Here is a 13,710-nt window from a genome sequence, read left to right as displayed (position 1 = left end):
AGCGAGAGATCAAAGGGCCGAGCTCAATATAGCCAGTGTCAGGTAGTGTCAAATTTGTATAACGGCTTGGGCTGCTGAAACCGGCCCAAGATGATTTCCAAGTGACGGGCCTATCCAAAGTAGCAGCCAAAAGGAGGCCGGCACCAGGTCCAGCAAATCAAACGACGATAAATCAAGTGACGGTGTTTTGGAAGTAATGCAATAGATAGTACTCACGAGAGGTTGCAATGAATGCAGATGTAAATGACGACTGTCGGTGTTGTATGGCGAGACTCGGGCGGTGACGGCTTTTCGACCTGATGGTGGCGAGTAGCGGAGAGCGAGAATTCCACGCAAAGTCGGGCGAGATTTCCTAGGCTAAGGCCCTTAATCTGGTCCAAATTCTTTTAACCTGGTCCAAATTCGAAAAGAGAGCAGTCTCAAGGAGTAGATGCCAAACGGGCGATGATAAGGTTGGCGGATGGGAAGAGGATGGGTGGATGAGGACAATGGGTAGGTGAAGGGTCTATGGAGTGAGGAGAAGGGGGCCTTATGAGCAGGAATTTTGAGGCCAGGCTCCGTGCTCTGAGTGGAGCGGTGTTGCCGCCTGTGTGGCCTGTGCCAGTGGTCCTTTGTGTGTACCTAGGTAGGGTGGTGGTCTGTCAGAGGTACCTTTTTTTTGGCTGACAAACTGCGGCGTTGGCCCTGTACTGAAATGGGAAAGAACACTGAAATAGCTGTATCTGACACAAGGGTGACAAGATACACCGGTAATCCGTGACAAATATACTTGAATAGAAAGGAACTTTAGTAAAGTTATTGTCCTTATTCTTATTAATTTAATAACAAATGATTTCCCTTCTTGTCAATCGCTGTCTTCCTCACCAGTAGTATTTGGTAAGTGCCTAACCACTGTCCACTATTTCCTTTGCACCCGCCGGCCTTCGTAAATGGAGTCTTTGTTGAGAACGAAGGGCGGGTCTCAAGAAAATGCAAGCATAGTAGTCTGAGTTGCTACCATTTCTGCTCTGCATTAAAGATAATAGTAGCATAGTGTGTCGGAAAATTGCGTGGCACTGGCGGCGCCAGCTTGGGCTCCATGCCCTTCCCTGCTCATATGGCAACGCATTGGGCGCGGTCGAAGATTCAGGACGAGTCAGCGGGCGTCAGGCTTGCATCAGCTCACAACGCACTCGGTGCAATCAGCACACAAGGGCCCAGAGTTATTCCGGCTATTCCTTAATTGGGAGCGTCGAGTTTCTGCGCACCAACTCTGTCAGGTCAAGCGCGTCGGATCTACTTGTGAGACGCGCCCATTGACATCTTTTACCACGCACAACCGCCTCAGCCAGAGAGCACGACCTCCTCGGCCAGAGAGCACAAGATCTAAGCATGAATTAGATTCATTCTAAATTTGCCTTACAAGTCGTTCCATGTAATTTGGAATTCGAGTGGTCGCATGAAAGACTAACAAGTGTGTCGAACGACTGCAACACCCTCCAGAAATCGACGCGCAGGAATTGTAGTGAAGGCGACGCTTCTCGTGAGAGTTCGTGAAGCATTATTTCCTAATAAGCGAACGAAGAACAGCCACTCAGATACCAATCGAGAGGACCAAACACAATAGAGCGCAAGGTTGGCATCAGACCGCTTGGCTAATGGGGCGATCAAGCGTCGTGTCTAGACTCTCGCGCATGAATTCCACTTCGCTTCTTCTCTCTGCGGAATACATGAGTTAGGCTGTACGACTTGTATGTGACGAGGGTGCCTGCTGGCCTGGGTGTTGAGGGCGGCTGACGTAGGCAGGACGGCCGGGATGTCCAGCAGGGCCCTGAAGGACAGCATCCAGCTTATCTTCTATTGCTTTGTTTGTCTTCTCTATCCATTTCATCGCCGACGAGCTCTTCAGGAACCTTGACGAGGAGAGTGAGGAAGACAACATCGTTGGTCGCTGCGGAGGTGGCACATTGTGCCTCTTCGGTGGTGGAGGGAAAGCTATATTGTTGTGAGGCCCGTTACTTAGCCCTACCATGGTCCTGGCCTCTCTAGGATATCGTGGCGGCAAAGGTGGCGCCTCTAGGCGGGGACTGGGCTCCGGAGATGATGCTTGCCCTTCAGAAGTTGCATCTGCTGGAGATTCCGGCATAGTCACGAAAGGCTGAGTAGTACCTGTATTCCTAGAATACGAGTTCTGGCCTTGTGAGCAGTCATCGATAGGTCCATTCTCGAAAATTGAGGCCGAGCTTTCGTCCGCAGAGTAGCGTGGTGGTTGTTGAGAGTATGCTCCATTTGATGAGTGCCATGTTTGCTGAGAGTGTAGAGTTTCATTTGCGTTGGCTCGGTTTGGTATTCGGGAATCGGAGAGTAAGTTGGCTGGAAGTATATGCTCTCTTCGAGGCTCCAGCATAGCAGTATCTGTAAATTTTGAAGGCATCTCTGGTCCAACAACGCTGTCCTCATTCACATTTGGTGCGCTTTGAGTGTCTTGTGCAGTGTTATCTGGTCCTTGTATGTCAGCGAATTGAGCTTCTTTAATCCTGGCCTACAGAATGGGCGTCATTGCTTTATTACGTACTCATTTTACCAGGAGTGCTAGTGCGGTGCACGTTTCCAGAAATTTGGGCCGCGTATAGAGGCATGGCAATATCGTCCAACGACGAGCCACCATCGGCGTTGGTGTTTGCTTGCCTCAGCCACCCCATTGAGGTCGTCATCTGAATATTTGTCCGTTGGAAGTCCAGCATGACTGAAGTTGAGGAGTGTTGCTCGTGTTCCCCGTCTGGGGCAAGATCGTAACCATTCTCTGATGTGACGCCGTCCACTGCGTATTTTCCATTGTGCAAATTTGGGGCAAACCGCCCCAGCCAGTTTTCATCAGCTTCCCTATATGATGTTGCCATACCAATCGAGTTGCTGAGACTTCTTCCATGCCCCAAAGTATTAAGCTTGTCGGCGCTATCGGTCTCAATGCCATGATAAGGCCATGGGTTGGCGGGGTGGATGTTGGTGTCGCTTGTCACTCTGCTGGGTTGCATTCCATGGGCGGCAGCCGTGCTCGGTACATCATCCAGATAGAATGGCCAGGGATTTGCTTGATGTAGAGTGTCCCTAGATGCAGGAGACTGTGCACTCTGCATGTTAGGGCGCGCCAACGACTCGCCAGGAAGTTCAATCGCAGCAGCATCAGGGTTGGAGAGTGGCGCAGACCTGGTTTGCGGGGCTTCCAGTTCTACCACAGGTTGTCGATTCGCGGCCAAAGTCTTTGCCTGGTGCGAGCGAGACATTTTAAACGTAGTAGTGTGGGTTGCGATCCTGCGTTCACTGGTAGAGCGCGGTAACAAGGGCACGTCTGCGCAAACGTCAGCACTGAGTGGCGCCAAAGCTGAGAATAATAGTAACGTGGTAGGCAGCCACACGATTAGCGCCACTAGCAACGCTTCACTTATTGTAACTTCAAAACATGGATGTAGCGAACACACCACTCGAGAGTGCTCGGTAGCTGGTCTTCTAACATGTATAAACTTGACATTGATCGAAAAACGGCATCAGATCGTTAGATCGTGCCGAGTATTATTGCTTATAATAAGACGTCCAACATAATCCAAAAATGTTGAAATTCAAATAATTAGGTGAACCCACCACTGATATAATGCTGAGGATAAAGGGAAGGGTACTATCTGGGGCCAATCTTAGAATCATGGCAGAGTAGCTGTACAAAGGCTGGCGAGCTTTTTTACTCTGCCAATCTGTCGGCGCCATGGCGACTGCGATCAACCCATCTGCGTTTGCCTGTACGTAACTCGAAATGTGCTGCACTAGCTCGAACGTCTTGCATGTTGCCTTCGATAGCAGCGCACGTTTTGGTGCGGTAACAGTCCACTACATAGGTCAGTTGTGCACAAGAGTAAGTGAATGGTGTCGCAATGACGGCTTTGTTGCGACTCACAGGCGCGTTGCAAAAATAAATTCCTACCCGAAAAGACTCTGCTTTGCAGCCAGGCCATACGGTGGCCCATGTCATTGAGCTTCAGTTCTCTCGCACGTCTTGACCTTTTCATTCTGGGAATCATAATTTCGCCGTCCTGGTTGTCGGGCAATGGTACCTTGACGGAGGTGGACAACGATAACAGTTTCGAGCCACGTCTGCTAACATCGCGCCCGTCTGTATCTTGAATACCATCATCCGACGCATCGTCCGAGAAAAAATGGGCGCCTAGGGCGTTTGGCGGCGGATTTTGCATTTCTCGAGGGAAAAAGCTGTGCGGGTAGACGCTGGCACGCGTTCGGAAACTATCTGGGATCTCATTCGTATCCACGCCATCGAGTGTCACCCGGACGCGGAGCCGGGAGCCGCGTCTACTATCTTCCACAAGTACGAATTTGCGCTTCCTCGCCTCCGGGAGATCGGGAAAGAGGCCATTCTGGTCATCACCGGGGCCATGGCTGCGTTTGTCAATAGGTACCGCGGACCCGGTGCGAGGTGTATGCGAGGATACGACTGGCGGTGCGACGGAGGGGTAATTATGGCCACCATATCCGGTAAAGACATGGGCAGTGCGTACGTCTTGCGAAATTGGGGTGCTTTCGCCGCTAGCATTCGGGAATGGCTGCTCACTTTGGTGGGCGTTGCTATCGGCTGTGCGTGTTCGTTAGCGAGCCCGTCGAAGTAAAAGCAGTGAATGGTGCGAGGGCGTGAACGGAGTGCGAGGAAAGACAACAAGTCTTGAGATGAAGACTCGTCAAGCAGGGGATCCAAAACGCGACTAAGAATGCTGTTCAGTGTAACATTGATAGTCCAGAGACTCAGAGAGCTCATCTAAAAATCAACCAACACCTAGCAGCGCGTTCCAGCAGAAACACTAAATAACAGCTGCAACCTGAGATGGTGGTCTTATGACAGTAATGTACAGGATTGCGCGCTGAGAGAAAAGAAAAGACAACAGCTCAGTTTCGCGACAGCCCCTTGCCTGCGAGGCGGAAATGTGTAGAGGAAAACAAGTAAAACAGCGATCCGACTCGATTTTCCGACATAAGAAACAGAACGTAGTGGTAACAAATAGAAATAAGCCGGGAATAGAAAACGAACTCTCGTCGAGTTTTGCCCTCCCAAAGCCCCTAATAAACAACAAGAAAAAAAAGCGAGTGGTCCAGTAGCCAAACAAGCATGAGGAAATCGGGCAAGACAAAATCAAGTGCAGAGAGCAGAGGGTCCAAACTGAGGCAACAAACAAATCGATCAAGAACTTTTTTCCCTTGGGGATGATATATGGCAGAAAATGGGTGGTATCATCAAATCAGAACGCATAATGGCGATATAATGCGACGAGGTGCAGTAGGGCAATGCGATGATGTATGAAGAACAAAATAAGGCAAAGGTGTGGCAGATGCAAAATCTATGCAGGGTATCACATCTGATGGAACATACCGACTTCCTCTCCTCCTCCGGTGGCGGCTCCGGGATGTCCGCTTGCATGATGGTGGTGCATTGGTTGGCCCATGCTCGCCAGGCTAGGCTTGCTTTCCATCGTCGGCGTAGGACTGGGCCCCATGGACCCAGGACCATTTGCCAAACCTGGTGGTGGCCCATGGCTGGGCATGTGGGCAGCGGGTGGATGAGCAGGGCCCTGCGACTGCTTGCGGTTGTTCATTTTCGCCATTCTTCGAACTCTTCGGCTTCGTAGGCGAGGATCCTGATTACTATTGCGCCAGCTGTCAACAGCTCTCTGGATAAGGCCACGCTTGCCGCGAAGCGGCGCATTGAGCTGCGCAAGAGCCCAGCCAACACGATTGCAGTCCGTCTCGTACATCAATCGGTTGCCACGATACTGATCCTTGGGACAACAGGCACGAGGGTACACGCAATTTTCTTGCTTAAAATCGGCCGACAACTCGTCCGTGTTCACAGATTCAACATCGCACCGAATAGTGTATTCCATCTTGACTCGATCGCGCGAGTACTCAAATGCGATCCACTGAACACCGTTGCCGTCTTGCCTGACGACAAGTGGTGTGGTGGCAGGAATGGGGCCAGGAGCGGCATTGGGGTTCACGGCGGCATTGTGGCTGCCGGGGCTTTGCATCTGAGGCGGCTGTTGCTGGTGATTTGCTTGGGGCATTGGGGAGCCTTGAGCTTGCTTTTGCATCTGCAGGGGAACCTGGGGTTCGATCTTTGGCCTGGGGCTGCTGGTCATACCGGCCTGTGAATGCTGTTGCATCTGATTCGGCGCGGCCGTGTGCGACATCATCAAGTTGGCTTGCGAAGCCATCGGTTGTTGGGGATGATGGGCATGATGCCCATAGGGGGAGTGTGAGGCCTGGGGAGGCATGGGCTGATAGGGCGGCTGCGGCTGGTAGTACATAGATTGAGGCATGTGTTGCGAAGGCGCTTGGCCGTAGAGGCTTCGGTGCTGGTCATGCTGAGAGGGAGACGCGACAGAAGCAGGAGAGTTGGACTGGGGGGTATGATACGACATCGGCGGGTAAGGCGGTCGGGGCATCTGCGCTGCGGCCATCATATCGGATGTGTCTGTGAATAAGTACCGTCAGCGATAAGAGTAACGCAAAGCCTCAGTGAGACTGGCAGAAGGCGCGGGCAGTGACACAAGGCGAGGAGTATCGGGTGACGTGGGAGTTCTCACCGGCGGAAGTATATCCGCTGGTCGCACCAGGTGTGCTGTAGGGACTTGGGTGATTATAGTAGTTCAGGTTGTCCTGGGTGTTTGCTGATTGATTTCCCTGCTGATAGGCAGAAGGGAGGGATTGAGGCGGTGGATGGTAGCCGCCGTGGTGGCCGGATTGTTGCTGTTGGTGAGCCTGGCCGGGATGCTGCTGATGCACTATGCTGGACGGGCGCGAGTGATGCAGATGTTGCGTACCAGGCGGAGGACCTTGCTGTTGCTGGTGGGGAGGGTGCTGCATAGAGAGAAGGCCCATCAGTAAGACATTGGCATCAATAGGAAGAAATAAAAGAGACTCCAACGCGCGAAAGAAAATAAGACGTGAAGCAGGTAATGGTGGTGTTTTATTTGGCCCCTTGACGCTGTCCACGAAAGAAAAAAGAGGTCTGGGGAGGCGTGTGGTGGAGCGTGCAAGTCCCCTGGAACCCGACTAGGATGCCACGGGTGAGGCGTGCTAGGCCTAGAAAGGGGGCTGATTAAAGCAAACTGGGTCTTCGTAGCTTGTTTGCCCAGTGAAGAGGACGTTGGGGGGTGGCGGGCCACAACGTGGGGAAGTACCACCAACCGGCTTCGACAGAATGAAGCTAACCGGGTAGCCTGCAGCAGTTAAGGGCAGCAGGGATTACTCTGCATCGAACAACCGGTCCTTGCGGTCGACATTTGCCAGAGCAGACAGGGATTGCCGCATATGATGCTGGGTTACGGGGAACCAGCAGCTTGGGAAAGGGGTAGATCAACCCATCTCAGCAGAGGACCGGGACTAGGACTGGGACTGCTGGGACTGGGACTGGGACTGGGACTGGGACTGGGACTGGGACTGGGACTGGGACTGGGACTTGGCTGGTCGGGCAAGGTGGCTAAACTAGCCAGTCTAAAAAGTCGCAGGCGGCGCGTGTCTGGACAGAGCGGGAGGGGGGAGGAAAGAGTCCAAAGTAGGAACTGAAGTGGGTAACAAAAATGAGCTGATAAAAGGACTTGGGCGCTGTCCAATGGCTAGGAGCGGGGGAGTGGAAGGGAAATATGCGGCTTGGGGGGCGATTGGCAGCAGATGACACAGACAAAATAACGGCGCTGCCTGGGAAATAAGCCTGAGTAAATGCTCATCAGCACTGCCAGGCTAGTGCCCAGACAGGCAAGAGAGCGCCGAGCCTGTGAGGAGGGCTGTGTTGCACCTCCCAGTCAATGCCTTTTTTCACTTCTCCTCTGCCCCCAAAAAGTCATCCTTGGAATGCAAGAAAGATGCATCGAAGCTCTGCACATGGCATATTGGCCCGGGTGTTTTTTTTTCTGGCTGGCTTGCTTCCTCTTGGCCCCTTCCCTGCCTGCTCAACAAGGGGTGGATGGAACCAGGGCTTGAAGCGCTCATGCAGAGCCGGGGGCGTGATGGTTGGGTGGATACCGCAATGTGCGAGTCCGGCAGCCTGTGGGTGGGGATGGCGTTTGCTGCACAGCGCAGAATGTGGCCCGACAGACAGCGAGCCGGGGTCGGCCGAGGACGCTTTGAAGCAAGACAACAGGAACAGCTCCGGCTTTTGATTAAATGGCCAATCGCGAAGCGCAGTGACGATGTGATAATGAAAAGCCCGGGTTATCCAATAAGCCACCGCTACGCCGCGACTAACCAACGGACCAGAACGGGTTGGATCATTTTGGTTGGCGACAGCGGTGTGCGGTTGTGCAGGTCGCAACTAGGGTGCCCCTGTCTCGGGGGGGCGCACCACGTCTTCCCCATGCCCAGTCTGCCGTCCTCGACCCGGACGGCAAGCAAGCAGGCATCAGGGACTGCCAGGCACCAGGCAGGCTTGGACTCGGGTAGCCTCAATCGCGACCAGCCTTGATCACGATGGAGAATACCCCCGTCACTCCCCACCAGTCGTGGCTGATACCATGATTCACGAGCAATCAGTTCTTCAGATTCCTTCGTACACAGCTGTGGTGGTCTAGCCGCCTTGATGCCATCACGGTATGTTGGGTCGCACGTGGAGCTCCGTGAGCCTGAATCAAAGGCTGCCCACCTACCTAGGTAGGTAGCTAGGTACCTAGGTACCTAAGGTACTAAGGCACCTAGATAGCCTGGTGTGGCGCAACAGCTCTCTGTGGTGCTTCTGTCTCCAGGTCGCTCTCCACAAGTCACCGTGTGGCGTTGGCACTCTCAACGGTACTTGAGCTTGCTCATCAGCCGTACTACCTCTCAGTAGGTAGGTAGTGCTGTTCGACAACCGTTTTCTGACCATCGGATAAGCCCTTAGCGGGTCCACAGGTTTGTGCAGCCACTGGCTTCTGCACTGTAGGTGCCGCTGGGCAGTGAATCGGTGTACCACCAATACCTGTCATTTCCAGTCCGGGCTGCCAGCATTTCCAGGCGATGCGACTTCGCAACCAGCAGTCACATTGACGGCTCAGGTTTCCGAGTTTCTCATTGGTACAGTGGCTCAGTTTTCCGGTTTTGCCGCGCAATAGCCCCCAGCTAGATGTAGCAGCGGTTAAGGTATCCCATCACTTGAGGGAACACCATCGGAGCCTTGTGATGTGGATCCTTTGGCTGTGGGATGGGATACATGAGGCTCCACGGCGACCTCGATTTGCTCACCTATCACCACGCCAACGCAGGAAAGTCCAATAGCAAGCCGCTTGGAGTATGCATTGCCTTGCACTCCTAGGCTCCATTTGTCTTTCATCGCGCGCAAAGGAAGGACGTAAAAGAATGTCGGTCAACTTACCAAATCATCTTTAAAGTGGTTGCGAGTTTGCTGAGCCGTAGCCATCGTTGCGTGGATGTCCTGGTTCAAGACTGTTCCATCGTTAGCAAAGTTTTCTGACTCGAGGACATCTGGTTGTGTGCTTTCTGGCGTCGTCTCGAGCCACAAGCAATGTGACATGGAGAAAGGGAAAAGGCAACTCACTTGGGGTCGAAGCTTCACAGTAGTCCAGTGCTCGTGTTGTCGATTTAACAGCGGCGCTCGTTGTCAACGCTGGTGTTGAATAGTTACCGCGGTAAGAAGAACGCCGAGTCGTGAGCACAAGGGGCAAAGGCCGGCCGTTTGGGGAAATGATGCTCAAGCAAATGCTCAAGCTCAGACTATCACTAGTTCACGTCAGTACCTTTCTGAATCTGCAAAGAAAGCTGGGCAGCCACATCATATCCGGATGATATATACTGGCCAAGTCGGCTCGTCCTATAAAGATCTTACCTGGTCTGCGAAGCAAATCGCAACGCGCAGTCTCAGTTCGCAACTGTTGGCGATATCAACTGGTAGGGTGCAGTGGAACTGTTGCGATAAAGAGTGGGACTGGATGCTGGGTCAGCACTAGAAACCCTTGTCGATGCTGAATGTGGTGTGTGCTACCTGGGTCGCTTGGAGCTTGGTGACAAGCCAAGACTTACAATGAAGAAGTCGTTTGGGCAATTATTGGCGATGGCCAAACGTACTCGAGTACTAGGACAAACTAGCTTTGTGTGTGTTGTTTGGTGGTCTCCAAGTTTGGGACGAGGCATCAAGCGCACAAACGCAGAGGTTGTCTTGGTACTTTGGCCTGGTCGACAGTAACTAGGTACCTAGGTATGTAGCTCCGTGCCGTGTTGAGGGTCGGTAGAGGATGTAATATGTATCGTTTCGCGCCGTGGTCGAAAGTTTGCTGCTCCGGCTATTGCGAACCAACTCGAACCAATGCAGGAGATTGAGCTGTCGGCAGAAGATATCTCGTTGGACAATTCAGGCAGCAACTGATGCGAACGCTGACCGCTGTCGACCTGCCAGGAGAGGCCCAAGGTGCTGTCGGCCACCTAGCGCGCCAGGCGTAGACTCGGGGTACGCTGGAGGAATTCGCAATGCTGTCGTCGCGGGATCTCTTCTTCGCTCACGTCAAATCGAAACAAACTCGCCGTGATAGGTGCAGGGGACACGATAGAGATGTCAGAAGCGAAGAGCACTTGTAAACGGTGAGAAAAGTGAACGAGTTGGAGAAACGGCTGGCGCAGGACAAGGTCAGGGTGGAAAGGGAGAGCGGGTCAACAAGGCAAGGCTGCCCCTGTTTTCAAAAATAATAAGGTCCTCGCAAGCCCACAGACTCGGGCTGGACGTCGTTATGAGCAAGGAGCTTTTGGACTCTTCTGCCTCCCAGCCCGTAACCGAAGAAATGGACCTAACGACCTGCCGACATACCGTACTGGTACCAGCCAACTACCTAACTAACTGAAAAAATCAAGCCCAGTGGGCCTGGAAAAGGGGACAGCAAGTCTCACCTCGGGCGATATTAATAGCATGCAGTCCTCATCCGAAACATCTGCCATGACAATTGTAATTTGCCTGGCGAACCTGCGTTCTACATGGTACGGAGTACATATGCTCTAATTGCATTGGAGGACCTGCTCATGCCCGTGAGAAGTCTCCTACTTACCCATCGTAACTTTGTGGCTGTTTCTTTTTGGATAACTCTTTTCAATCCATCCGCCAGATGCATGCACAGACAGGCACGCGGGACATCCACAATTGGCTTCCAACTAATAGTGCCCACTCCTTTTTTCTTCCAATTTTTTAGCGACGGCGTGCTAGTGAGTTGGACCAAGCGTTCAAGCTCAACCTTTCGGGACAAAAACCGGAAGGCTTGGCGTAATGGCAGTCTCTAGAAATGGGGCGTGAGCGGATTCGACGAAATTGGCTTGGGACAGTTGCCTGTGCCCCACGAAGATGTCGGACTGGCTTCCTGAGTCCCCTAGCCTCTACATAGGCGATGCCTCATGCTCGCTACTGCTTCCGAGGTGGCGCTACCTTGTCATACACTTGCGTGTGGAAGTCGTAATAACATCATTATTGATAATAGTAACGGCATTACATACTATGTAATAATTCCTGCATACTATTCACTTTTCGTACGTGTAGAACGGATACAAATAAACCACCCACACCAATATCCTCATGCGATTCATACCATCAATTAGTGAGTGAGGTAATTGTTTCTTGGCTTGTTAGATTAAACCAGCAAAGTAATAACTGCCAGTTGTGAGTCAGTGACGGACAGTGTTTTGCGTGCAAGTCGCTGTTGGAGAACACTAACGAATAAGCCAGTGCTGATAAAAATGCCCTCTCCGCCGAGAATCTGAGGGCATCGTCTAATTTCGCTAGTTACTACTCAACTCTACTTTTACGTACTTTTATGAGAACTTTACGTCTTCCCAGACGGACCGGGCCGGCGTTGGATACTTGTCTTTGTCTAACCTTCATGCGGATGAGTGACCCGGCCATATGGTTCAGGCTAGGGCACAGTGGACATGAACTTGGCACTTCCCTAACTACGATTACAGTACAAATTGGCAGAGCGGTGGGTGTGTGTGACGTGGCTGCCGCCGCCTCGTTGTGCATCGACTGCTGGTTAAAAACTGGTGGTGCACCCAATGCAGCCAATGCTAGTTAACTTTGCTGCGGTCATCTCGTTCTGGGAATTGGTGAACTGACATGCTGGGGCCTCCCCCCTCTCGAGGTGCACTAGAACAGGGTTCTTTTAGATCGTGTCTTCAACCCGGTCAGACGCCACGATCTCTTGAAAGCAAACAGACTTTCACCCCGAGATGCGTACATGGGCGGAGCTTGCTTGTGGGTTAACGGCTTCCAGTCGCCACATCGTAGGGCTGCCAACCGCGGACAGCCGTTGCATTTTGAACAGCACTCAATCGCATCCCAACCCACACGATGGCCCAAATGCCCGAGGATGCGTAGTTAGACCGACGACTAGTAAGAGATGACTGAGGGCCTTGCGTGACTAAAAGCAGCTTGGGCATTGTTCTTCATTGGCCTTGGCACACCAAGGGGTGGCAACCTATGCAACCTATGTTCCGCCTTCTGCTGGAAGCTGAGCTATCTGCGGATACTGGCGCCGATTCGATGAGGTTATATCACAGGGCTCATCTATATCTACATACGGAATGTGCGTTGAATGGGCTACCTACTTGCAGTTCGTTGCAGAAACCTAGCATGCCATCAACACAAGGCTACCGATGCGTACAGGGGTCGAGCATGTAGGTTGTACTACTGTACCTACTGTACCTGGCAACTTCGGTGGGTTTGCGAACCAGCATCCATCTTCTCACGCCCTCGCCTGGCAACTAGGCGTGGTAGGTTGCGCTACAATACTTCGTGCATGCAGAACTAACTTTCTTCTAGATCTGGGGCAGAAACGCTAGAAGCCTGGAAGGGTCTACTGCAGCCTGTAGGCGGAAGAGATGTCTCTGTGCTTGCTCTTCTACCAGTATCCGTGGATGCGCCCGTTATTGTACATGATTGTGATACAAGTCGTACATGCAGTATTAGTTATCCCTCGCTCAATCTTGTATTCCCCAGGAGCTTGAACCAAGTGTCGCAGGTAGGGTTTTATTGGATATTTCTCCTCCGGGCGTTGCTGTTCCAAATTCGGCTCATGTAGCTACGTAACTACCTAGTTACCTGCAACTACTGTATTGCGTAACTAGAAAATTGTGTAGTTCACCACGGGCGGCGGGCGAACGTCACACTCTAGGCCATGCTCGCTGACCAGGTACAGTAGTCGCGCTGCTTATCCATCTTCTAGTAGAATGATCCTTGAGAAATTCCCACCTATGTAGTCATTATTAATAAGTGACGGGCTTGCGGGCGACAGATTCCCGAGAGGCTCGGCCCTGGCAAAGGTCGGCGGCGCGTACGCAGAACGGATTCAATTTGAGCTGGCAGCCCAAGCCGTAGTTAGCGCGACAATAAAAAAGGGGCTGACAGCAACGCGATTCATTCTCTTCTCAAACGTGGCAAGAAGGCTGCGCTCCGTGTGACCAGAACCCACTCGTCCAACCAACTAGAAGGGGAGTGGTCCAAGGACCAGTCCACCATCAAGATGCTTCAACTACTCCGTAGTTAGTGCCAATATCAAATGGTATAATTTGTACACTGGTTAGGAAAACGAATAATTTGTAGTTGATTTCGCAGTGATGGCCCTCGATATCATGTGCGACAGATTCGTTGAAGTGGAAGCGACGTTTCATCAGGGGTGGGCTTTATGGCCAACTCCAATTGCGCCACCCCTTCGTGCC

At 52.3% G+C, this 13,710-nt stretch overlaps 1 protein-coding gene across 1 annotated transcript; it reads right to left on the bottom strand.

The window, feature by feature from the left end:
* Positions 1 to 1,714: 1,714 nt before the first annotated feature.
* Positions 1,715 to 6,912, bottom strand: CCM_03348 (uncharacterized protein; the record flags this gene model as incomplete). The annotated part of the gene is made up of 6 exons (XM_006668499.1): positions 1,715 to 2,478; positions 2,555 to 3,328; positions 3,775 to 3,858; positions 3,926 to 4,615; positions 5,405 to 6,505; positions 6,618 to 6,912. 6 exons carry the CDS (start codon positions 6,910 to 6,912, stop codon positions 1,715 to 1,717), a joined length of 3,708 nt encoding a protein of 1,235 aa, XP_006668562.1.
* Between the last annotated feature and the right edge of the window lie 6,798 nt (positions 6,913 to 13,710).

This window comes from Cordyceps militaris, assembly GCF_000225605.1.
Source record: "Cordyceps militaris CM01 unplaced genomic scaffold CCM_S00002, whole genome shotgun sequence".
NCBI classification, from domain to species: Eukaryota; Fungi; Ascomycota; class Sordariomycetes; order Hypocreales; family Cordycipitaceae; genus Cordyceps; species Cordyceps militaris.
The sequence above is the reverse complement of the archived record's forward strand: the minus strand, read 5'-3'. Positions and strand labels throughout refer to the sequence as shown.